Source organism: Egretta garzetta, unplaced genomic scaffold (assembly GCF_000687185.1).
Source record: "Egretta garzetta isolate BGI_Z169 unplaced genomic scaffold, ASM68718v1 scaffold418, whole genome shotgun sequence".
NCBI lineage: Eukaryota > Metazoa > Chordata > Aves > Pelecaniformes > Ardeidae > Egretta > Egretta garzetta.
In genome coordinates this window covers 214,964-239,624 of record NW_009260492.1, presented here as the reverse complement: position 1 = coordinate 239,624, position 24,661 = coordinate 214,964, and the positions used below count along the sequence as shown (strand labels likewise).

Genomic DNA, 24,661 nt, shown 5'->3' with positions numbered 1-24,661 from the left:
ACTCTTTCCTGCAAAGAAGTTGCAGCTAGCAACGTGTCCTGCAGTTTGAAGTGTGAGCAGACGTTTGGGGAACGACTTCTTCATTTTCCTTTTGTACAGAGCCATGATTGCTCTGTTACTGGAATGGTTTGAACCACGTGGCTTTCAGTGTTCCAGCAGTGTGGGATCAAATGGCAGGTTGTAGATGGCCAGCCTCATTTCCCAATTTTCTGTGTCTGCTGGGGAGCCCTGGTGGTTTTTAGAGGGCTTATCTTGTGACGAAGGATGCTACAGCTCTCCCTTCGGGAAGCAGCCTGGAGAAGGTGATAGTGCCACCTGCCTCTGCGCACTTTCTCCCTGAAATGCCTTTATTGTAGAGCGTGATTTTCTGCAGAGGGATGCTGGGCCTGCTGTGGGACTAGTTTGTAGCAGGATTGATATCAGGCTGCTAACTCTTTCCTGCTGTGGAAACACTGTGAATGCTTTACTTTTCATGAAGTGGCCATATGGCATTTTTCCATTGTGTCACCCAGCTGGCATTGCATGAAAGGAATTGTTGCTGAAGATACTCTGCTTATGAGCTGTGTAATTTAAAGAATAGGATAGGAACTTGGACTAAAATATTGAAAGCATATTGATTGCCGTAGGCAGCGAGCATTTCCATATTGTGCATTCCAAGTGACAGAGTCTGGTACTATATTGAAACAAAGCTACTTATTTTTTTTTGCTAGGTTCTTTGGCTTTTATAACTTTGTTTTCTGAAAAGTGTTTAGAATAAAATTTCTCTCGAGTATGCAGTCTGCTTTTCTGGGAAGATTTGAACACTTGCAGCACTTCTTGTCTTAAGGAAAGCTGGTTTCCTATCACCTTGTGATAGGAAGTGATGCTTGAAGGTCGATTTTGGTCTTTTACATGTAGACACACAGGGCAGATTTTATTTAGTTTTTATTGCTTCATCAAACATCCTAGGCTTACGTTTGCATATTTTTGCCAAACTATATTTGCTTTAGTAACTCCTAAGGCAGCATCTTCTATAGGCGACTGTTGTTGAACAGAGAGCAAACTTGTCTTAGAATGCAGCTAGAAGATGCTGGAAGGCATGGAATTAAAAGCCTGGTATGTTTATCTTTCTGGAAAACAACTTTGTCCCTGCAAAATGCTTAGTGGGGTCCCAAAATTCCAAATGTTGGAGACAAAATAAGCACAAATTGAAATAGTCTGTCATCAGCAGAGCTTAACTTGTCAATTCCACTCTAATGTTTTAGGCAGTCATATGAAAAATAAATATTTTGAGAAGAATAAAGTGTTGGAGGAGGAAAGCTTGGCAGAAGTTCAGTGGGAAGAAGTCTCAGATCCCACCTGCAGCTTTGTCTGCATAATGTGGACTGTGGTTTTGACTTCATGCACGTAACAGCTGCCTTGCTGTAAAAGTAAAAATTGTGGTACATAAGGCAGCAATAAATCCTGGAGTTGGGCCTGTAGGGTTGTGGTTTTGTTTTTTTTTTTAGGTTTTTTTTTTTTTTTAACAGCCAAGAGCCTAGTACAATTACAGGGTTCCAATACAAATGGATTTTTGATTGCTCACTTTAAAGTGATTGGCTGCTGGTCTTAAGTCTTGTCTTTTAGCTAACACTGTTTTGGCAAGGCCACAATTGATGGCCCTCACCAGCTCTGCAGTCATCAAATTCACTTACTTGCCTTTCTCGCTGGAATATTCTTGTTACTGCTGGAAGTTCTGAGCTTGGACACATGAATTCTGATGAGCAAGGTCCAGTGACAACTTTTGAAATAAACCCTGGATTGTCCAGGTGTATTTCCATTCTATTTTGTCCACAATCATAGAAAAAGTCTCTTTTGAGAAGTGGCTCTATACAAAATACGCAGTCACGTATATGCAGGTCTCTTCAGTAAAACAAAACATCATTGCGTAGTCACTTTTGGATGATAATTGCTCATTAAACTTCTCCAGCAGCTAGTGGCAAAGGGTCCTGAGGTGTTTTGGATGCCTAAGGCTTCTGCAGAGCTGCAGCTGCTGGTAATGGGTCATTGCTGCAGCTTTAGTGAGGGAAGAGTCATCTGGGGCGTGAAAGGAGTGGGAGAAAGGTTGCTCATCATACGTTGGCTTCTAAGTCTCCTGATCTCCAGCTATTGTAAGTAATCGTATCTCATAATCCTGTTAAATGAACTGAGTTTCATTTTAAATGACAAGCTGTTCAATCTCATGATTCTAATTGGGGAAAAAAAAACCAAACCAAAATGAGAGTAACACTTTCTGATAAGAATCTTTCTTAGTTTTTATATTCAACTGATATCTTTCAACTTGCTATAAATATTCACATCCCTGTGCTATGGTTGTATGGCTGTTGATGTCTAATTCCTGATCGGTTAGGGATAATCATATTCTTTGCTAGTCTTCTCTTGCGTTCAGAGGGAATGCATTATCTAGGGCTTTTTCATCATCAGCAGCTGCTTCAGCTTCTTGGACTGGAGTGTCCCACTTCCAATACGTCTCACTTTGTTTCAGCTCCTTTTATCTTCTCATTTCTCTTCCCATGGAACTGAGAAGTTTCCAAGATTAGCCTTATCCCATTCTTTTCAAGAAAACTGTCTTCTGAAGGAAAAGGGAGCCTTTTCTAAGGTCATTAGGCCTAGATAATTAGAGAGTCTTTCTTGGGGAATTTCTGCACATGTGCAGTCATCAAATTAAAAAGCGGTATTGCAATTAAGAGGCAGATGGGTTTTCATGGTTTCTAACTGTAAATATCCTCATGTGGCCTCAAAATGAGAGCCGTCTCCAGGTATCTAGGGCACAATGCCGAGATTGCCGTCTAGCAGAAAGTGCTTAAGTGTTCTTCAGAAAGTTTTCGGTGTGTCCTCAGTGCCTGCTACCTGCTGTACTCCCCTGCTGGGGAAGGCACTCTTCCAGCCATAGGTTGGAGTAGGTCTCTGCAAGCAAAGTCGGCAGTAGCTGCAGTTGCACATTGGCTGTGTGCTGAAGACAAGGGTTTATTTTGGTTTTGTTTACTCAGGGTTGTTATAACAGAATACCTTCCCCTGATCCATAAAAGCTGCTTTTAGCAGTAGGTGGAAATCAATCTACAAGTCTTCAAAAGAAGAGCAGGAAAACACAGGTCAGCGTTGCTAAAGGCTGGGATTTTGGCTGGATGGATGTCTCTGCCACGCGCTGCCTGCTGAGAGGAAACCCCAGTAGCTTCTAATTGCTGAAGATGCTCTGTGGTTCAGCCCTGTGGATTAGAGGTGATTTTTGTTGTGCATAAATCAGTGGAAGCCTGGCATCTGTTAGCTTGCAGGCTCGTCTCTGATTGAGTTTGGGGTGCCCTGTCTGGCTTGTTTTCCTGGAAATCTCTGTTCTGAGCAAAAGCAGAGTGATTTGTGTAGGAGTTTCCTTGTCTCTTGTTGCCTGATACCAGCTGCTGGTTTGTGGGGGTAACCGACATCACCTGTGCTTAAAAACTTCCACTGCTTAACCGTACAGCGCGGCTGGGGAAAGGGCAAGATATCTGTTAGTCCCAGATATTTTTGAATGCCCTATTTCAGCGGGAAACTTGATGTTTTGGTATTTGAAAAGCCCTCCAAACGTCCCCTGTGGCTTTGAAATGATGCCACATTTTGGAGGTTTGGATTCATGCCTCCAGTTATTTTTGAAAAGAACAGGAACCTAAAAATAACCATGTGTACTTTTCCAGGCAGAAATGACTGGTTTTTGTGAGCCAAGTGTTTGCATGGAGGCTGCTGGAATGAGGCGTTCTGCGTGTGAATTTATGGCTTTGTGTAGCCAGTCAAACAGAGCGTTACCAGAGAGACTCCCAGCCCAGTGCTGGGGCGAGAATGGAGCCCTCCTCCGCGGCGGAGGGGCTTGACCTTCATAAACTGTTGCTCTGCTACGTGATGAATGCACAGCCGCTGGAGTGTACCTCTTGTTGCTTCCCCCAGGCGGTGACCTGCCGTTTTTCTTCGAGTTACAGGAATCAGATGCCGTCGAGCGTATTTATGCAGTCTCCGTAGAGCAAATTTATCTGTTTGAAAAACCTGAATAAAAACCTGTTTTGGCTTCTAAATTTAGAAACAATGCAGGCTGGCAGCTCTCTGAAGCGGATTTCACTGAGCTAATTATCCTTTTAGATAAAGCACGTCTCCTGCATTGTCTAATCAGATGAAAATATCTGCATTACAGATGGTCCCTTCCATTCATTATTCACTAAGGAGATTAAGTTTCGCAGAGAGAGGAGGAACAGGATGGGGGTAGGGACACTGGTGGGAAGAGATTGAGTGCATCCCCGTAGCTGTCACCACTGCTTTGCATGGGCGTGCCACCTTCTCCCTACAGAACCATAATGGACCATGTTCTTCTGGTTTAGCTACCGCAGCCCTTGGCCAGGAGTTAGTTAGCTGGAATTTCCATAAAAGTTCTTGTTTCACTCTCAGAACTATTGGAAACCACAGAGTTGACTGGGATTTTGGGGGGATTTTGTTGGATTCCCCATGTCAGTTGATGGGGAAGGCCCTACTTTCCTCCTTTGAGGCCATCATTTATTGATCACTGCTCCCCAAGTATGGTAGGAGAAGAAACTGGTTGTTAGGAATAGTCAGTCGGATAGCTCTTGGACTCCGTTTTGAATGTAGCAGACCACCGATCCAGGAATCACTGTCTTGCTTCCAGAGGGGAAAAAATAACCAATTTTCTCCCAACCACAGTTGACCATCTGGTTATTTCTGTACTCCAGTATTTTTCCTGGTGAGATTTTCCCCTCAACTATTGGCTAGCTATGAGCTAGGGTAGCATTACAATACAAAAATAGACGGGTTTAAACAGGGCTGTGGTTCATTTGAATTGTAACGTGGCTGTATCTTGCAAAAGTAGACGGGGGTGGTGGGGGGAAAAGTGTTCAGCCTCCATGTGTTATACCAGGTTAAAGCATGGAGATTTCGGTTATAGCTGCGCTCTTCCTAACCACATAGGCAGGACAAACATAGTGTAATTGGATCCAAATAAAGGGTAACAGCCACTTAGGTTAGATTTCAGGACCTTTATATGAAGCTTAGTATTTCAAAATAGTTTCATGTTACGCTGGTTCTTTGTTCTTTTGCTAGGCTATTGGTTTAGAATCATGCTTCCTTATTTTTCAGATGTTTTTCTTTCTCCTGTTAGTGTATGAAAACCTCATGTAGACATTAGAAACTGTGATGTGGAGGACTGCAATATAGAAGCTGGCTTGCAAAAAATGTAAATTAAATATAGTTGCCTTGCATGTGGGTTTTCTTCTACTGTGTGTTGGTTACTCAACCATAAAACTCATTACTATAAGAACAGATAAGACTTTGAGACAAAAATGTCTCTTAAAAATAATCTAAAGATGGTCTCCATTCGCAAATACAGCATATAGAGCTCCAGAAAAAATGTTTCTGTATGTGAGGTGGGGAAGAACTCAGTACTCTTTAGCACTGTTCTGATGTTGCGTTGAGTTTCTGCTTTAGATTTTGAAAATACCTGGTAGTATGTTGATGGGTTGGATCTCTCTGAGTTAGATCTCCAACATACGCTTTGGTTTTCCTATAGCGGGACTATCAAAACGTGCATCCCTTTCCAGCAGGTGTGAAGAGTACAGGTAGTAATTCTGTCTTAAAATCTTATTTTAGCCTAGCTATTTGGTGGAACAGATAATTCTGACTAACTTTAGTTATTCTAACCTGCTGTTTTCAACATGTTTAGTGTCTAACACTTAAGGCTCTTCGCAAAGTTCTTGATCTCTTGCCTGAGAACACTTGATGTTCACTTTTCTCAGCCCTCTTGCACAGTCTGTAGCAGCAGGGCATTTGGACTTTTTTTTTTTTTTTTTTTTTTTTTTTTTTTTTTTTTTTTTTTTTTTTTTTTTTTTTTTTTTTTTTTTTTTTTCCCCCCCCCCCCCCCTTTCCTCCCAAGAAGCAGACTGGCTCCTGTTGGAACTGTGGCTTTGTCCTTCACCATGGCTCAGGCAGGTTTACCTCCGTTTGTCATCCCTTTTGTGACTCTGAGTGGCATCAGGCTGCTCAGCTGGGAAGAGAAAGCTACGGTGGAAGACACCAGGCTCTGGTGCTTCACTGAGACAGGTATCCTGGCTTAGCTAGCGAGGTTTGGAAGTAGCTTGAGTGCGTCTGTGTTGCAGCGCAGATGCTTCTGTTTGAGTTGTCACTAAATGCTGGCATGTGAAATGCTCGCTTCTTTCTATACAAAGGAATATGTGCAGAAAAAGGATGCTAAAGCAGTCACTGCGTCTTTGCTTTGATGTTCCTGAGGTTCTGATATAAGCCATCATCTTGCCCCTTCAAAGTGCGTCATCGTCATTAGTTATATAGTTGCATATTATTTTTTTCTCTCTTCCTCTTATCTTCCTCCCCCAACCCTCCTTCTGCCTTACTTGTGGCACAGCAAAACAGCCTGGCCCATAGATTCCTCTCATTTCAAAAGCACAACTGAGAAAACATTAATCTGTGGAAAAGCTACGTAATTGTGGGTATTAACCTGGGACTTGATGTGGTTTCATCAGAAAGGTACTATATAAGTCACCGAAGTCATAACTATAATTGTTTTCAAATAAACCCTTTATGTTACTTGATTTCCAACTTGAAAGTGTTAGAAGCATTCAAGACTTATATTTAGTACCACGGAAAAATCAGATGCTTGTCTGTCCGTTGCAACAAAAGCCTGAAATAAAAGCCAGTGTTTCCAGCAAGCGCTGTGCCAAATCTCTTTGCTCTGGTTCCCCCTCCCCTAAGAGGGGCTGACCAAACCACGGGGGTCAGCAGGGACTTGAGGAGGCCTTTGCTGATCATTTCTAGTACAGGTTCTGTACAGCATTGCTGCTTCACCATGGAGCACAGTCTTCATAGGGCATTGGTGATGCCTGGAGACCCTTCCCCGTTCATCCCGTGGCTGAGGGTGGGAGCAGAGAGGGAGGCACCTCCAGGACCCGAGGAAATGGCAGAGCCAGCTCCTGAGCTTTGGGTGCTTCATCTCCTCAGTATTACTTAAAGACTTCATTTGACCTTATTTGTAGTGGTATCACTGAGTTGGTACAGCATGTTTGGCCTTCTTCAAAGGAAAAGGGATATGGAGTGGAAAGGAACAATGTTAACTCGTGTGTGTGTGTGTTTTTTTGTGTTCTTTGTCTTTTTTTTTAAGCTGGAAAGAGGTGACTTCCTCTCAGAAGAATGGAGAGAGAGAATTGCTAACACAAGGTACAGTACAGCAATTGAATGCTGCTTTATGAACTGAATATTTGGGAGTTTGTATAATGGAAACTGGGATGCTGGCCAGCTTTTTATATAGAATTTCCATAGCAAATACCAAAAGTCTATCTGCCAACTTTTATACTGGCCTCTTTAGATCCTGTTTTCTGACTAGAAGAATGGGTTTAAATGCATGTCCCATGATATTACATGCAAGGGTGTATCCAAGATAAATTCTGGTTATATAGAAAAGTATAAACCTCTGTTTGTTTTGCATATCCTTGTAGTTTGTGTCAGTGATTCTGGCAAAACACTAGTTATCTTGGCTATTAGTGCATACAGCTAGGCTCACTTTCCATTTCAAAAAAAGCAAAGGACCCAAGTGAGTCTGTTCCAACTTAAATTGGGAATTCATTTAAGCTGATTGTCTTGAAGATTATTTCGGTGAAGATCTGTACAGAGGATTAGACTCCTTTTTGATGGTAGCAAAAAGGGAGTAAATTTCTTAAAAGCAAGAAAATAGTCCGTATTTTTAAAGGTTTTGCATTCTTTCAGCCTTATGGACAGAAAAAAAAAAAAAAGGTCTTTATTTTTATATGACCTTCAGGGCCACCCTGTTATGTGGGGGAATGGAAGAGAGTTGTCAAAGAGGGCTCTCTGAAAGTCTTCAGCATTCTGGCAATTTTTGGATTGCTTCCAAGACACTGCTTTAAGAGCACTCCATCAGGAAGGCATCTGCCAGGCTGTTGACTTTTGCATTATTATATACCTCAGTTAAATTTCTGGAGGTGCCTTTTAATTTGTGGATAGTCTTTGTCCCAGCCTTGCAGCATAGTGGGGTTTTGCTTTATTGCTTGCTATTCCGAATGCACACTCTGCTGTCTGTGCAACTTCCCTTAAAACAATTTTATTTTTATTTTTGGCTGGAGTACATCTAACTGCATGCAGAAATGCTGCTAGATTTTGTATGGTATGCAGCTAACTGCCTACTGATCCACCGCCACCTTGCCCTCTGATACAGAAATTCAAAAAGAAGTAGTTTTTTTGCGAACAACTGTTAGGTGTTTGTTCCGAGTGTGCCAACTGTTCAGCGTCTGCTCTACCTAATGAGACTGCAGATTGTCTGATGAATTCCCATTGGAGCCACCCAACCTTAGCAAGTTGAAGTGTCACCCTTCCCGTGAGCGTGGACCTCTGGCCAGGCTCCGAAGGGGAGGATGCGTTTGTACCAAAACACGGTCCTGCGGGGTTGAGTGCTGACATGGAAGCAAGCTGTGCGGCACGCAGTGTTCCTGTTCATAACCGTGCTTGTGGCTTAGCGGTACGTGCCGAAAAGAGTGCTGAAGTCAAGGTGGACTGGGGGCTGCTCTGCTTCTGCCATGCGCATACAAAATATCGTGCCAGAATGAACACTAAAAAAAAATATGTATCTGGCAAGCTATGCCTTTTTCCCTTCCTTTCCTGGATGTTCTCTAGTCCCATTAATACGCTTGGCTCTTTTGCAAGGCCTCTTTTTTGGCACATGGTGGGAAGGAGGCGGAAGAAACCCCTTCTCTAGCCTTACTTGCCAGGCAGGGTTTCCCAAATTTCCAAGAGCAAGGCGTAGCAAGAATAACTTTTTTTTTTTTTCTTAGTGTATAAACATTTTTTTTTTTCATCCGTGGTTTTTAATAGATTTGGCTGCTGCTCTTAAACTCAGTGTCCTTGTTGAACATGTTTCATGTGTGGAGGCACTAGGAGGGGAGTTTTCAAACGGACCTCTTGCAAAGAAATCAGTTCTTCATGTTGAAACAATATGCCAGAATGGCTTTCGCAGTTTATGCGTGCAGGGTGCTCATCAGTTCCCAAGAGATGCTGAGGACTCTTCTTGCAAGCTGGTAGGGAATGGGCACCAGGGACAATTAGACCAGGCCCAGGCTCCTAAAAATAAACGGGTATTTCTTAATCTGTGACATGTTCTGTTGCTTTCCCAAACATTTTTATCATTTGTGTGATAGGTTTCTTTGTTTCCATATGACTGGGTTTTAATTTTCAGGAACAAAAGCCCCTCGCTGGATTTCCTAACCCAGAAAGAAAGATGCAAATCCTCTGTTGTGGGTTAGGGTGAAGCGTTGGGTTTAGGACGGGGAAAACATGCTGAGAGATGTCAACTGTCTTTTTGCATTACGGGGGAATTTAGAGCTAGAAGAGAAAATATATTTTGATACTTTGCTGTAATCTTTTAAATGGACGTGAAGAAGTAATGGGATGAAATGTGTGTCTGTTGTGTTGGGGGATTGCTTTTCATGTGCGGATTAACTACTGTAAGTGTGTTGGCGGTTGCTGTGTTGGTGTTTGATCTCACCATGGCAGAGGGGTGAAAACATTTTGCACATTGTTTTTATGTTGAAACTTATGGTGCAAAACTCAGCTGTACGCTGAGAGGAGCTGTCAGAGCAAGACAACTACATTTAAAAAATTCTAAAGGTATGCGAGCAGTGTCTGTGAATGCTAAAGGTAAGGTATAGTTTTGTGTCTGTATGCAAGAAGAAAGCATCTTGTTAGAAGAAAGTAGCTGGGTAGTCAGGGACAGGCTGTGAAGGCTCTAAGTGACCGTGACTTGTGGTTGTGCGGGCAGTTGTGTGTGTATACTTGGGTGCCATTTGCCCGTCCTTCTTCATTAACGAGACCATTATCTTGCAGTGTTATTTTTGTGAATAATTTTGCCTTTGGTCCTGAGGTGGATCACCAACTGAAGGAGCGATTTGCGAACATGAAGGAAGGTAACAAATCGAACTTACAACCTTTTTCCATTGGTTTCCTGCTTACTGTGGGAGCTGGTGGTGGTAAGGGCTTAGTTACAGCCATCAGAAGCCGGGTTGGTGGGTTTCATTCTGTGCCTTGCAGGCAAGCGTCTGCACCGCAATGGTTATTTCTTGGGCTTTTTACTTCCCAACTTGATATCTACTTTGACCTATCTGATTACTTGGAAGTTGCTCTGCATGTGAAGTCTCTCTGCAGAGCTCTGTTGGGGTGGGAGGAGCTGCTGGTCCTTCCTTACCTGTTATGGGAGCTGACAAAACATGCAACAGCCAGGAGGGCACAGCTTCCTGACTGCACAGGCATGGCTTTAGACGTCCAGTTTCTGTAACTGCATACTGAATTCAGTTACTGAGTTCTCCTATTTAAAGTTGTCACACTTAGTACTTGCTATTAACTAATAAGTATTAAAATGGGGACACCGTCTTGTGTGCTTCTTGAGAAGCCTCATTGCCAACACTAGTCACCGGGCATGCCCAGTAACCCCACTGTGACCCCTATGTTACCCAAGGTGTCTTTTTTCTTTCCTCTTAACCGCTTGGATAAGTACCAATTTTATTTGGTTATGGCAGAAATTGCAAAAATAAGTATTTCTGAAAAGAAAAATGTGTGGCATGAACAAAGAAATTGTGGCTTCCCATAGTACAGCTTTGTGCTGAAGTCAATAATGTGACTCTTGGGCTCTGTTGCAAACCGTAAAACCCCCAAACTCAAGCTTGTCTTTAATTTTAGTGGTTGATTTTGGTTTTTTTTAAGCTTTTTAGTGGTGGCTTGAGAAAAGTAGCAAGGTGGGGAAGGTTCAAGTGCTCTTTACAAAATGAAGAAACCTTCCTTCCCTTCCCAGAAGGTGCTGAGGCCCTGTGCCTCGGGCTGAGTGTCCGCAAATAGCTGTGAAATGAAGATTGGTGTTCTTTTAAATAAAAGGGCTTTGGGGGCTTGTGTATAACAGACACTAACTAGGAGTGAGATAGTGGTGTTCCTGATTGAACTGTCTATAGATTGCCACTGAGAATGCCTTCTTTCTTTGAAGTGTTGTAAGATCTGTCATTTTAAAGTGATCCTTGAGGTGTCACCTCATAGCTACCCAGCAGGGCTAATACATTGACTTTCTTAGATGCTGTCAGAAGGAGCTTTAAGGTTTTTTTGGGTTGTGGGGTTGTTTTTTTGATGATACACAAGTGGTAGTTTTATTAGGGCTGCTCTTTAGGGCTCTGTACTGGGTTCTATTTAAGAAGTAGTCATTTATAGAAGAAACAGTGGTAGCTGACTTTGCTTTTTTTTTTTCCTTTTTCCAGGTGGGAGAATTGTGTCCTCAAAACCTTTTGCACCTCTAAATTTTAGAATTAACAGTCGAAACTTGAGTGGTATGATTGCCCTTTTTATTGTTTGTTACAATTATGGCGTATTTGTTATCTGAACTTGTCTGTAGTGGGGTTTTGTTGCTCTTTAAAGAGTTGTTCAAGTAAGTAGAAAAATGCTACTGTATTATGATAGCATGTATGCCAAAGTGACCTGTATTTAAAGTCAAACAAACAAAAAAAAAATCCCACCCAGCACTGAAACAGAGCCCTGGAACAGGCTGTGGAGTCTCCTTCTCCTGAGATATTCAACCCCCGCCTGGACGCTGTCCTGTGCCCCCTGCTCTGGGTGAGCCTGCTTGAGCAGGGGGGGTGAGATGGGGGATCTCTGGAGGGCCCTGCCAACCCCTGCCATCCTGGGATTCTGGGATTCCGGAACAGACACACTTTTTATGGGGTTCATCCTGCTGTGTTTAGATGTCTAGAATGTCAGTGTTCCCCTGGCTGGGCATCTTTTAATAGTTGAAGAGAACTAAGGTGTTTCAAGGGCGTGATTCATTTCTTTAACTACAAAGAGCTGCAATGGCTAACTTGCAAGCAAGCTCCTTACACCATGACTGTCTAAATTTGGCAGGTAAATCTCCCCAGTCATGATTTGTAAGGCTTAGAAGCGGAAATGTTCGTCTTCTGTACTGTAAATTGATCAAACAGACCCATCCCATAAACGCCTGGTTGCTGTGTCTGGTTTAGTGCTGACAAAGTTTTGTGTTTTTCTTCTTTTCTGAACATAGCAGGCTTGATATTTGCCACTGTTGTCCTTTGCGAGTGTGTGAACTACAGTTTAATGAAGTTCTGAGATTACTAATGCCCTGTGCTGTTGCTTTTGCTTCTGACCATTTTTCAATTTTTATCGTTGAAATTTTTCAAGCAAAAGAATGATCCAGGCTGGGTTTTTACACATAGTTACTGTGTCCAGTGCAAAGCATTCCCTAAGCTTAAAAAATGCCTTATTCCCCTCCCTGTGCAAACATGGCAAGTAATGTACTGAGCTACAAATCTCAAGCTACAAATCTCAAGCTACAAATCTCAAGCTGTGTTTTCTGTTTCTGGCCTGACACTCATGGTAAACTGCTTTTCAAGAATAGTAGCTTGAAGACTGTCATTAAGACATTTCACTGAAATAGTGCCATTGTGGGTTATTTTTACTAAGCTTGAATTATTGTGAACGTCCTGTGCATCGGGCACCCACACCTGCCCTTTTCCTTCCCATTTGAAACTCTTTTGCTGTGGCATCTGATTGTTTGGAACCTTATTGATCACTGGCTCAGGGCTTACCAATCCTTTGTAGACGTGTACTTGAAAATACAAGGGAAGAAAGGCAGGAGGGTACTCCTGGAAATCCTCAAACCTCCAGAGAGCTGAGATCGGTCTGTCAGTTTGCTCGTAAGACGAAGAGCCCCTAAGTAAAGCCTACTGCCTCTTTTACAGCACACTAGAACCAGATGAAATGCAAGAAGGCACTTCTGAGGTTTCAGTTGGGAGACCTGCCTATGTAAATACATTCTTTTTTTTTTTTTTTTTGCCTCTCAAGCCTTTTCTTCCCTGGCTTCTGACCATTTTGTTATCTCTCCCTTCACTAGGTTTGGGAGACTGCAGTTATTAAAAACGTGTTGGGGAGGCAAAGGGGCCAATGTGTGTTACTTTTTTCCCTATTAAAAGCCCTGATTATGACTGTCAGTTGAGCCAGTTCTCAGTGTGGATCCATTGGGAATGTTTTCTAGAATGGCAAAGTTTTATATATCAATTGCTATTTAATGCTCAATGTGAATGTTGATGTTAAAATTATATAGAGATAGCTAATTAAGATTTGGGTGAACAAGATTGCTTAGCGTAAGAATAGGCAATAGCTTCCACTAATAGGAAGCTGTTCCAGGGGTTCAGATAAGAGGTCCTGAAAAGAAATTACATTTGTATGCTACAAACAGTGAGGGAAAGTTCTGGGGATAAATTCTAGGTCTTAATCCCATTCTGTAACCGTACTGTATTTGGGAAATACCAGTATCAAATGAACGTGCATGGGATGTGCTAGGCCTGGGGCTTGTTCCAGTCTTAATGGCCTGTTCTAAGTGATGCTTCCAGGAAAATGTCATCCATTTAGAGCTCCTGGCATCAAATGTGGCCAATATCCTTCACATGCAGAGGAGGTGATTTCACTCTGCTCTGCTAGCTTTATGCTGCTGCCCTACAAGGTTTTCCGTAATACTTTTATTCAGCGGGGTTTTTTTGTGCCTGAGTATGATTTGAGTCACGTGGCTTGCCTGTCTCTCTAATGTTTCAATCTAAAGTATGAACAGTTAAATAATTAAAAAAAAAATGTAGTGGAAAAGATAAAGCTTGAAGAAGCAGGCAACCTTTTCTTCTCCATACCATTTTTGTCCTTAGTAGTTCCATCTGGAAAAAGAAATGGAAATGTGGAAAGAGTTGGGCCAAACCAAAACAAGTATTAAAATGTGGTTAAAATAGCGGTTGAAGTTGCTGAATCCTAAACTTTGCTTTTTGACTCTTCTGGGTAATTTTCTATTTAATTAGAAGTGTGCCGTAATTTCTTCTGCAGTCATGCCACTCAGTGTTCAGTGGTTATGGAAATGCTTCGACACATCCCATACCTATTAATTCTAGGGAACAAAACAAATATAGGCAAGAAAGGAAATATAAAACATGTTTGTCCCCAGTCCAAATATAGTGCAGTTACAGTTTACATGGGCTGGATCTAATGATGTTCTGGTGCTGGTTCAATCTAATTAAATCCTGCCTGTTACTACAGATGTGTTGTCGCTGGGTTCCTTGTGAAAGCTGCCTCTGAGGCACAGGAAGGTTCCGTTTGCTAAAAGCTTGCACTAGCACATAATTTTACTCTAGAGTGGCTGACTGTCTCTGAAGAAATGAAAGGTAGATCTTCCAAATCTCTCAAGTTTTCTGTTAGGTGGACTTAGCAGAAGAATAAGAACAAGAAATTGCTTTTTAAACTCTAGGACATTGCTACTTGAATACAAAACTTATCTTTTTGTTTTGAATGTGCCTTTACTGTTGCATGGCTAGTTTCAGCTGAGTAAAACTGAGCGGCAAACTGAGCAAGCTCTGGTTCTCTAACTTGACTTTCTTCCTTTAGATATTGGCACTATAATGAGAGTTGTGGAGCTATCACCACTGAAAGGGTCGGTGTCATGGACCGGGAAACCAGTTTCTTACTACCTGCATACTATTGACCGAACCATAGTGAGTATAAATACAGGCCAGGAAACCTCTGGCTGCTTTACTTGCTCTGGAATCAATATAACTCCCAAGAACAAGGATCTGAAGTTGATGTTTTTGTGTTTGTTTGCGTATTTACAGACCTGTAGCACACCTGATTGGAATGGGTGCACTTCCCCAGTTACCTGCTCAGTCTAGCTGCATGCACAGACCCTGCTGCGTGGCTTAGCCTCAGTGCAGCATGTTACACAAACAGGGTGACTGTGGACAGTACTGTTAATTCGTTAAAGGTTCATAGATTTAAATTTAGGAATTTTAGAATTCTAAGGAATTAGAATTTACAAGTGTAATTCCTTCTCATGCTCCAGAATAGGCAACTATGCAGAATGGTGGTCTTGTGCTATAGCTTCCACACTGAGTAAAGAATCTGTGGGTCTTTAATTCTTCAGTTTGCTTTGTGCTGTACAGACCATTAATTCTATCATATTCAAGCAGTAAATCTCAGTTTTAGTTGAACTTTCAGTTGCTGTAGAACCAGCCAAAGCTCCACAACAAAGCTGATGCATTCACTGGGTTGGTTTTTTTTTTTTCCAGTTAAAGAAAAGAGAAACAACCCTGTAGAAACGTAAACTTTTGCGGATAGTTTATTCCCGCACTGAGATTTTTGCAATGTGATAATAAGACTCCTTTTTTTTTTTTTTCCTAAGTCTGCTGTAGTCTAATAATGTTTTTGTTAAAGAATATGCTAGAGTGCAGATAAATACTGTAATGGAGTACAAGAATGAAGTAGCTTCATTGAAAGTAACCTTCTGCTGAGTGGAGATATATGACACAAAGCTTTAAACCAAGGATAGGCAGTGGTGAAGATGATAAAACCTTGTTGAGGCTTGGATTATGTCCTGCTACACAACGTGTCTGTGTCACTAAAAAAGAATGAATGTAAATGGCTCCTTGATGTAGCTTATCAGAAGAAAACCAGTCAGAATTTCTGCAGTTCTGCATTTGTCTTAAGCTGATATTTTGTTCTTACGTATTCATCTGTCGTGCCTTTGAAAATGACTATCTCATCTTTCTATTTTCAGCTTGAAAACTATTTTTCTAGTCTCAAAAATCCAAAACTCAGGGTAAGTTTCAGTCATTTTCTCTAGAAAACTTAAAATAATGGAGCAGCCACTATGAGGGATTTAGTCACTCGTTAAGATGTACAGAATTGATAGAAAATCAAATTTTCTTGATAAGCAAGGATCGTGGGTGTGGAGCTAATTGAAGTGAAGCATCAGATGCCATCAAGCACTAATACAACCATGTTCAAGAGCTTTCTAATAGACAATTAATGGGGCAGCCACAAGGTGTTTTTTCCCTTGCATTGGAGGTCTATAACAAACTATTTGTTCATTAAAGAGCTGAAGTTAAAGGAGGAAATGATCATTTGAATCTGTCCCAGTGTTCAGCTGCATGAAAATGAAGAGCACTCTGAGATGTCACTTTTGGGATGTGCTATTTGAGACATGAAATGTGTTGTCAGTTGCTGCAGCCTGTGCTATCGCATGTGGAATTAAAATGCCAGAGGATTTTTGAGGCTGTGCTGGGCTGTATTAATCTGAAACAACTGATGAGGCTGGTATTCCCAGTAAGAGAATTAAGTGAGGCCACTTAATTTAAAACTTCAGGTGAACATTGAGTCTTCAGAGTGACTTGTTTAGTAAGTGTTGACACAAGACTAATGGTAGCTTTGAGACTGAGTTATTTCAGACTGCTGAATTCAAACTTGGGCGAAAAAAAAGACTTCTCAGAGTCAGAAGAAAAAGTGCAGAGTGGCATCCATGTACTTTTGAACACCCATGCTTTTAATGGTGAGGCTATTTAAATCTGTCATTTATAAGGTCTAGCTGATAACTTGCTTAAATTGAAGAGGTGTTGGAATTGCCAGAATTCTTGTGCAAATTAAACCTCACCTGGAAGGTACAAGAAAGGCTTTGAGTGAGCTCTCTGAAATTTCCTGTCCTTACTGCCTAGTAGCAAACCAAGCTTAAAAGTTGATGCTTTTTTTTTTTGTTGTTGTTAAGTCTCCTCTACAGACTTGGCTAAAGTTCAATTAGATGATGATTAATGGCTTTGCCGTTTCAAGTCATGTAAGATTTTTAAGGTGATATAGCAACATGTGAAATGTTGGGGATCTAGGTACAGCTATTGAAATATTTAATAATTTTTTAAACCCCCCATACACTCCCCCCAAAACCTGTAACACCGGTGTGTGATCTAGGGGGTGGGATTGCCAGGGGCTGAATAAAGGAAGAGGTTGGGGCTTCATCTCCTTTGCCCTGTAGCAGCATGTTTGAAACCCGTTATAGCAGGTAATGCAGTGGAAAAGGGTGATTTGCACTTCTCTTCCTTTTCCCCCTGAACATTGCTTGAGGCAGGGTAAGTTGGTTTTGGTTTTTTTTCCCTTGCTGGTAACAAAAGTTTGGTTTTTTTAACTGGGCTTTAATAAGAGCACTTACACCTAGCTCTTGTGGAAGACTCAGCTGGGAAACACAGTGGTCTGTATTAAAAAGTGATAAATATATGAGCAAATTATTAAGTCTTTTAAAATGTTTATCCAGGAGGAACAAGAGGCAGCTAGACGTCGTCAACAAAGAGAAAATAAGAGCAACACAACTACTCCAACGAAGGTTCAAGAAAACAAGGTGAACATCCTGCATTTTTTTAGAGTAAACGTGTTTTCTCTTTAGCTGTGCGTGAACTCATGCTCTGCCTCAGGAAAAGCCTGATTCTGTGGGAAGGCTGACTGTGCTTGTTCTGAACATGTAAATTGGTATAGCTGTTGCTGTGGATAAAAATATGATGGAGTGACTTGATAAAAGCTGCACTTGGGAATTGCATTACTCATTCTGGAAAGAAGGTATTGCCAGATGAATAGAATAGTTGGTTGTCCACCCTTGCTTACCTTCAGCACCAGCTTGCAGAGCTGGTGATGGGGCGAGGGGAAACGGCCTCAAGTTGTGCCAGGGCAGGGTGAGGTTGGCCATGGGGAACAATTCCTTCCCCTTGGGGCTGTCAGGCACGGGAAGGGGCTGCCCAGGGAAGGGGTCGAGTCCCCAGCCCTGGGGGGATTTAACAGCTGGGCAGAGGCGGTGCTGAGGGCCAGGGTTTGGGGGTGGGATGGCAGGGTTAGGGGGAATGGTTGGGCTTGGTGAGCTTAAAGGGCTTTGCCAACCCAAATGATTCTGTGATTCTGTAACCCATTGAATGGAGTTCAAAGTGTGCTGGGTCTCTTTTGCAAAGATTCATTTCCTTTCTCATCCCATTGCATAATACTGTTAGAAATGCAGTGTGACTGTTCATGCACAAAAATATGAAGTATTGAATGTACTTTACCTTTTTAATGAAATTCAGTTGAAGAATATAATCAATACAGGGTGAATAATCAGCTTTTCTTAGACAGCAGTTACAGAGTTCCTTTTCTGTAATGTGTAAGTCCAGAAGAGAATGAGCACAACTTCTTGGGTCTGGGGACAGCTCTTATACCAAGCAGGTCTGTTTCACTGGCAGGTTGTTTAACTACCATGCATCAGTTTCCTTTCACAAAATTATTAAATAATTAACATTAATGAATATTAATGTTATTAAATCAATAACAAAGTTATTAATGCTTGCTTAAAAGGAAGGCTGCATATGTAGGTAGAAATGACTAAAGAGCTTTTGGCTTTTAAAAATCTCTTAGGATTCTGGTGCTGAAGAAGAAAAGGCTGGGGCAAATTCTGTTAAAAAGCCATCTCCCTCCAAAGCACGGAAGAAAAAACTAAGTAAAAAAGGAAGGAAAATGGCAGGCAGGAAACGAGGACGTCCCAAGAAAATGAACACTGCAAATACAGAACGCAAGACCAAGAAGAATCAAACTGCACTAGAACTTCTGCATGCTCAAACTGTTTCACAGACATCTTCATCCTCTCCTCAGGGTGAGTTCAAGGCTGGCAGTGGAAGAAGCCTCCCCCTACCCCATGAGTGTAGTTAAGTGTCTGAGGCTCTGAACGCATGCTTGGAGGTCATTCTTCCTTTATTTCTAGGCTTAGTTTGGTTTTGTGTCATAACTTCTGCCTTGCCACCGAAGCAAAGCTCCCCTTGAGATGGGAGTATGCCTCTCTGAGAAGGTGGTGGTCAAATCTGTCTGTAGGTACTTGGCCAGAAGCTGGAGCTGGGCTGTGGCTGATAGCTTGTCTCTGCTGCTGCTGTTCTAAGGGTAGATTGTGGATGTCCTTCCAAACAATTTGTTGCAGCACGGTGATCTAGCTGAGTTTCTGGATCTGGCATTGTAAATGACATGTAAAGTACTTGCCAGAAACACTGACTTTCAAAATCTGAAAGGTTGTCTTTGTTTCTCTCTTCAGATGCATACAAGTCACCTCATAGTCCATATTACCAACTACCTCCTAAAGTGCAACGGCATTCATCTAACCAGCTACTGGTGACACCTACCCCACCTGCACTACAGAAGCTGCTAGGTAAGACTGTAATGTTGTTGCTGTGTGTGTCACGGGAACCTCTACTGTGAGGTTTCTGAATGTATGGTAAGCCATAGGGCCACTCTGGAAAGCTGTACATTGAACAGGAGAGGGGATAGCTTCTCCTCCATCTTCCCCTGCTTGCCCCACTTCTATTGGCATCACTACGAGGTCTCTTCTCTTGCTTGCTGCTGGAGTTGATGTCTTGGTCTGCATTTGTTTTTTGACATTGTTTCAGTTCTCATTTGGCACAAAAGGACATAAGCTTGGGTTTAGCAGGAATCCAAAATAACTTTAAATGGAAATGGCTAGTCCGAAATAACTTCATTTTAAATGAAACCATTCTCTTATTCTTAAGTGATACAGTCTTGGAGAACACGACTCCATTTTCTTTGCAAAACTTAGAGCAAAGTAAATGAGATGCTGTCTGAGTTTTTGAGGTCAAAAGGTGGTGTGGTTGGAAAATACGCTCCACAGGCACGAGGTGATTTAAGGAAAATCTCAGAGCGTGGTTTTTTGGATCTTCTGGCTCCTTCCAAGCAACTGTTTCTGGCCTTTGGCATTGGCCATGAGCCAGTCTAGGATCATCTGGGAATCTGATGCAATGTTCCTGCCTATGTAGAGACCAAGGGCATCTGTGATGTCCTTCACTCCTACTCTCTTGCTGTGGTGTCTGACTGATTTCTTACTGTAGAGAAAGAAAAAAGAGGGACATTTCATGTTGGTTCTGCAGGGGGAGTGGGAAGAGTGACACTTGTCTGGATTAAACGTTGCCGCAGAAGCCTGTATACCATCTATTACGTGTTTTGGCTGCCTGTGATTGCAGCAGACTGGACTTAATCATGTGGTTGGCTTTATGATGAAAGGGCCCCAGTGGTGAGGGCTGGGGAGAAGGAAGGTTCATTGCATAATCGGAGACTGGAGATAGGACAATGAGAAGCAAGTGCTCCTTGAAGGGTAGAGTAAATGTGGGTGTAGAGCTTGTCATCTGTCTGTCTGGAGGAGTGCAGCAAGCCCCGGCTTGTGACGCTGGGAGAATGAGCGCTCTGAGCTCAGGGCTGGGTTTGGCATTTACAGCTAATCTCTTTTATTACTTCTACTTACAGTGCATTAAAAGCTGTTCAACTCCCCTTCCATCATGCAAACACACCATTAGCAACCATCATCTTCCTCTGCATTTTTGAATGCGTTGTCATGACTTCCACTGGGGTACTTATTATCAGTAGCTAATGGATCCAAGAGTTCAGCTTGCATCAGAAGATGGATTTTCAGCATGTTCTAAATTGATCTTTAATGGCTTGGGCTGACTTACAATCCAAATAAAAAGCAAGAGAGAGCAAAGGGGGAAGAGGTGTCAAGGGAGAAAATTGGGGTAAATAGGAGCATTGCACTTTCTCTCGCTTGAAATGTATCATCTCCTTATTTATTTTGCAGACTCTTTTAAGATCCAGTACATGCAGTTCATGGCATACATGAAAACTCCTCAGTATAAAGCAAGTCTGCAACAGTTACTGGAGCAGGAAAAGGTAGGTCTCATTTTTAACATTTCTAAACAAAAATGCCAGACTACCAGATGCCTTAGATGTGTGTGTGGGGGGGAAATGGTGGAGATCAGAATTGTGTCCACTTAGCATTGATGCTGCACCAGACCAATTCTAAAGACTCTACCAGACTAATTCTTAGGCTGAATGACTGTACCTGGGGATTTTATTGCTAACTCGATCAGTCTTTGTGTGCTTAAATTTCCCATCTGCAAACTGGGAGAGATGCACCGCCCCTCTTCCCTCTGGTGCCCCTCTACCTAAAAGACTTACTTCAGTAATTCTGGTTTTTTTCCTCTATTTTGACATGAAGCTTTATGTACCTACGCAGGAAGGTGGTGTCTTGAACCCCATCCTTTTCTCCCATTTGGGATTGGCAGCTGCTTTTCTGCTCTAAATGTCTCATGGCTCACAGGAGCAAGAGGTGGTGGTCAGCCTCCCCAGCAGCCCGCGCTGCCTGCGTACATCCCTGCCCTCCACTTAGAGGGGCCTCCCTGCATGGATGCATCCTGCGAGCTGCTGGTCAAAGTGCTCTTAGATAATTAAATTGTGCTTAATCTAGCGAAAGATTGTAGCCACTTGGAATGAGGACTGTCTTGAAAAACGCATGGATACTAATTCCTCAGAGCTGAATTTTCTGCGTTTTGACATCCTATTCTTTTCCCACTGTAGGAAAGCCTAAATGAATTGAGTGCTCTAGCATCAGGATGCCTCATTAAACTTGTAACAAATTGAAGTGTGGGATTAAAAAACCCAAACTGTCATCACTGACTTAAGAGACTTAATGAAGCATCCTTAGTATTGATAATTTTAATGTGTTAAGATGACACTGGCGGGCAAAGTGTAAACTTACCAAGTTGTGGGTTGAAATACGTGGAAAGGCAAAGAAAACCCTGCAGCTGTGAAGTGTGGCATTTTTCTCTGCTATGGAACCTTCTCCCCAGCAGAGGGAGATTTACTGGCTAAACACCTTTTCTTCTTGTATTGCTTTACTTCAATTAATGAATAATTTAATGGCTTTATAAATTAGTGCTGATGAGAGAGACTGTGCTTGTTACTTTTATGGAGGAAGCTTTCCTCCTAGAGCTCAACAGTAATCTTTAACTTCTGGCTAATTCTAGCTTTTGGTAGCCCCCGTTGGAAGCCTTCCTTTGCTCTGTGGCCTTTGTGAAAGTGTCAGCCTAAAGCTGTAGCATTGTTTCATGAGGTTTTCCACAATGGGAACTCTTTTTCCAGATGAGAGAGGTTAACTTGTGCCACCCCATTCGTTACTGAGAACTGGCTGATGCTGATTTGGTGTTCGTGTAAACCTTTTTTCTATGGTTGCTTCCATTTGTTTTCACAGTCAAACAGCACTTTGGATTTTCAACTTTTTCCTTAAGCAGCAGCATTTTTCTGCTTGTTCTGTACTTGTCAGGAAAGTCAGCATAAAGTTAATTTGTCTCCTTGCACAGCAAATGGCATGAGAAATGATACTGTACAGTTATTGTGCTGTACACTGAAAGTATAAATTGAGAGCATGGAAAAGCAATCACTTCGTGTTGGTGTCTGACAGCTGTTTTATACTTCAAGACATTAAAATGAGGAATTCAGTATGAAAATATTTTTTTTAATGGAGTGTTACACTGAGAGCATGGCATGCTTCACAAAAGCAGAAGCAGAACTTTGCTGGATGAGGTGCTGTTGTGTATTCTATTTAATAACTCCTTCTTCCATGAAGGTTTTTCAAGCACAAGAAAAACATTTCTGTAATACGATTTTAAAACAAACAAGATGCTGTGAGCTGCTGGTTCACCAGATTACCCTTAGATGGAGCTGTCAGCTCCTCCACTGCTTGTAAAGGCTGAATGAAATGACTGATGTTGAAAGCGTAAATGATTTTTTCAGCATCACCGATGGCAGCCCGTTTAGCATGGCAGTGACTCAGCTGTTTTCCCAAGTCGTTGGCGTGAGAGGCAACAAGAGCTGTATGCCAGGTCCTGTGTTTTCTCACACATGTGGAACTTGCCAGCACTGCTGCTTTGCATCACACGTGGATTGCTTGGGAGATCAAGGTGCTTTTTGCCCTTGGCCTCCACTTTGACTGGAGCGATGGCTCAGTTTCTGCACAATTCCTATTTGGCCTCGGCAGCAAAAGTTGGAGAAAAGTCTGCAGAGCCTGCTCTTCTTGCTGCACTTGTCTTTCAATTGGGAACTGAATGAGACTCTTTAGCCAGTCCTGTCCTTGCCCTTTGCTCATGTAGTGCGTGGCCATGAAATGAGTGAGCAAGTATCTAGTTAAGGAATGTTATGGGCAGGAATGTTCTGTGAGTGGAAGGGTTGGGTGGCCCGCTGAAGCAATTTTGGCATTAGAAGTACAAGTGATTTGGCTTATTTATGACTTTCCTCCTACCTCCCCCCACAGTGTATTTTCATTTACTGTGTATCTTCCATGAGTATTGTGTAGGAAAACTCTGAATTGGGACTCTGGAGGTTTAGATTCTGTTCCCAGTTTAGTAACAGATTTCATACAGATAATCTTTTCCAGTTCCATTTTGGCTCTGTAGGATGTGATTATACTATTTCTTTACAATGCTCTGGGAGGATAAAAATGAATTTTTAAGACTGTCCTGATTATGTTTTACCATATAGCAGAAACAACTACTTAAAAGCTCTTTTCAGCTTACTTAAACTTCACCAAGTGTTGAACACTGACAAATACATGCTCACAGAAGTCTGAGAGCTGGAATAGTTCATACATCTCCCCTCTGAGCTCAGATTCCTTCCCAACTTGCTATACAAACTAGGTGTAAACATCTTACTAAGATGGACCGTGCTGCAGTTGGTGCTAAAAGCGTATTTTCTCACTCTTCCCTTTTCCAGGAAAAGAACGCTCAGCTACTGGGGACAGCACAGCAGTTATTCACCCACTGCCAGGCACAGAAAGAGGAAATCAAACGTCTTTTTCAGCAGAAACTTGATGAGGTAGCCCTGATCTGGTGGAAGTACATGCATGCCAACAGTTTTGATAGAAATAAGTAAGACCAGAGCAGTCTCAGGTCTTCAGCCCCCATTTTGCAGCAGATCACGCTAAATGATGTGGAATCTGTATCACTCTTTGGTTATGTTTTATCTTCATTGTTGAAATTGTTGCGTGCCACTCTGCATCCAAGGGAAGGGAGTGACAGACCACAGACACTGTGGTATTTTAGCAAAGGGTGCCATCCCCTGCTGGTTGAACAAACTCTGTGTTGCCAATGCAAGTTCAGAAGCACAGAAGGAAATGTGGTAGCTCTCTGCCAAAATAGTGTTCTTCTGGCTGCCAAGAAACTAAATGCCCATTTTAAAGTTAAATTGCTGGAACAGCAGCTCCAAGTGAGGTACTTTTGTCCTTCCTCATTATCCCCTAGTGATGACAAAGTGCCCTGGAGAATGCTGGGGGACTTCCTGTGAGCTGCATAAGTTCTGTGGATCTCCTCGATGTCACTTTTGAATGTGACAGTCATCTGGAATTAGGGTGTCAAGACCTTATTGAATGACCTCTTTCCTTCTCACCCTTCATCTTGTAGTTGGGAGTTAAAGCTCTGACATACAATGACCTGATTCAGGCTCAGAAGGAAATCTCTGCTCACAATCAGCAACTGAAAGAACAGACGAAACAGCTGGAGAAGGATAACAGCGAACTCAGGAACCAGAGCTTACAGCTGGTGTGTACAATGCTTGTGTCTGAGTAGCAGGGTGATGCTCCCATTTATGTAAGGAGAACAGGTCATGAGCTGAGGGCTGCCCTTGACTTCAAGGTATCTTAACAAATGAAAAATCATCCGGCTGCTATAGCTCCTCTGTAACAGAGAAGAATGATGGGGGAAAATGCTGAGGTGACAGTTGGCTCTGGCCTCAGCTGTGTCCCTTAAACGGTCTGTGCACCTGTATGTGCGCTTGTCACCGCATCTGGATCTTGCTGGCCAAGAAGTTTGTACAGTGCTTGCTTTGTGGTAGCCATAACTCTTGTGTTGTTCAGCTTGGTAACTCAAACTGTTAGGTAGATGAAGGGGGAAATCTGGACGTGGGACTGGTTAGGGAG

The 24,661-nt window shown here is 42.3% G+C and overlaps 1 protein-coding gene across 5 annotated transcripts in view; it reads left to right on the top strand.

Moving 5' to 3' along the window:
- Positions 1-24,661, top strand: part of DOT1L (DOT1 like histone lysine methyltransferase) — a 72,728-nt gene that overhangs the window by 29,377 nt on the left and 18,690 nt on the right. For all 5 annotated transcript variants that reach the window (XM_035899751.1, XM_035899750.1, XM_035899749.1 and 2 more), the window contains 11 exons: positions 7,160-7,215; positions 9,889-9,968; positions 11,301-11,369; positions 14,473-14,579; positions 15,638-15,679; positions 17,159-17,242; positions 18,280-18,514; positions 18,944-19,057; positions 20,492-20,583; positions 23,461-23,562; positions 24,147-24,284. In XM_035899751.1, the coding sequence (XP_035755644.1) occupies positions 7,160-7,215; positions 9,889-9,968; positions 11,301-11,369; positions 14,473-14,579; positions 15,638-15,679; positions 17,159-17,242; positions 18,280-18,514; positions 18,944-19,057; positions 20,492-20,583; positions 23,461-23,562; positions 24,147-24,284 (1,119 nt within the window). The remainder of the gene's footprint in view (positions 1-7,159; positions 7,216-9,888; positions 9,969-11,300; positions 11,370-14,472; positions 14,580-15,637; positions 15,680-17,158; positions 17,243-18,279; positions 18,515-18,943; positions 19,058-20,491; positions 20,584-23,460; positions 23,563-24,146; positions 24,285-24,661) is intronic.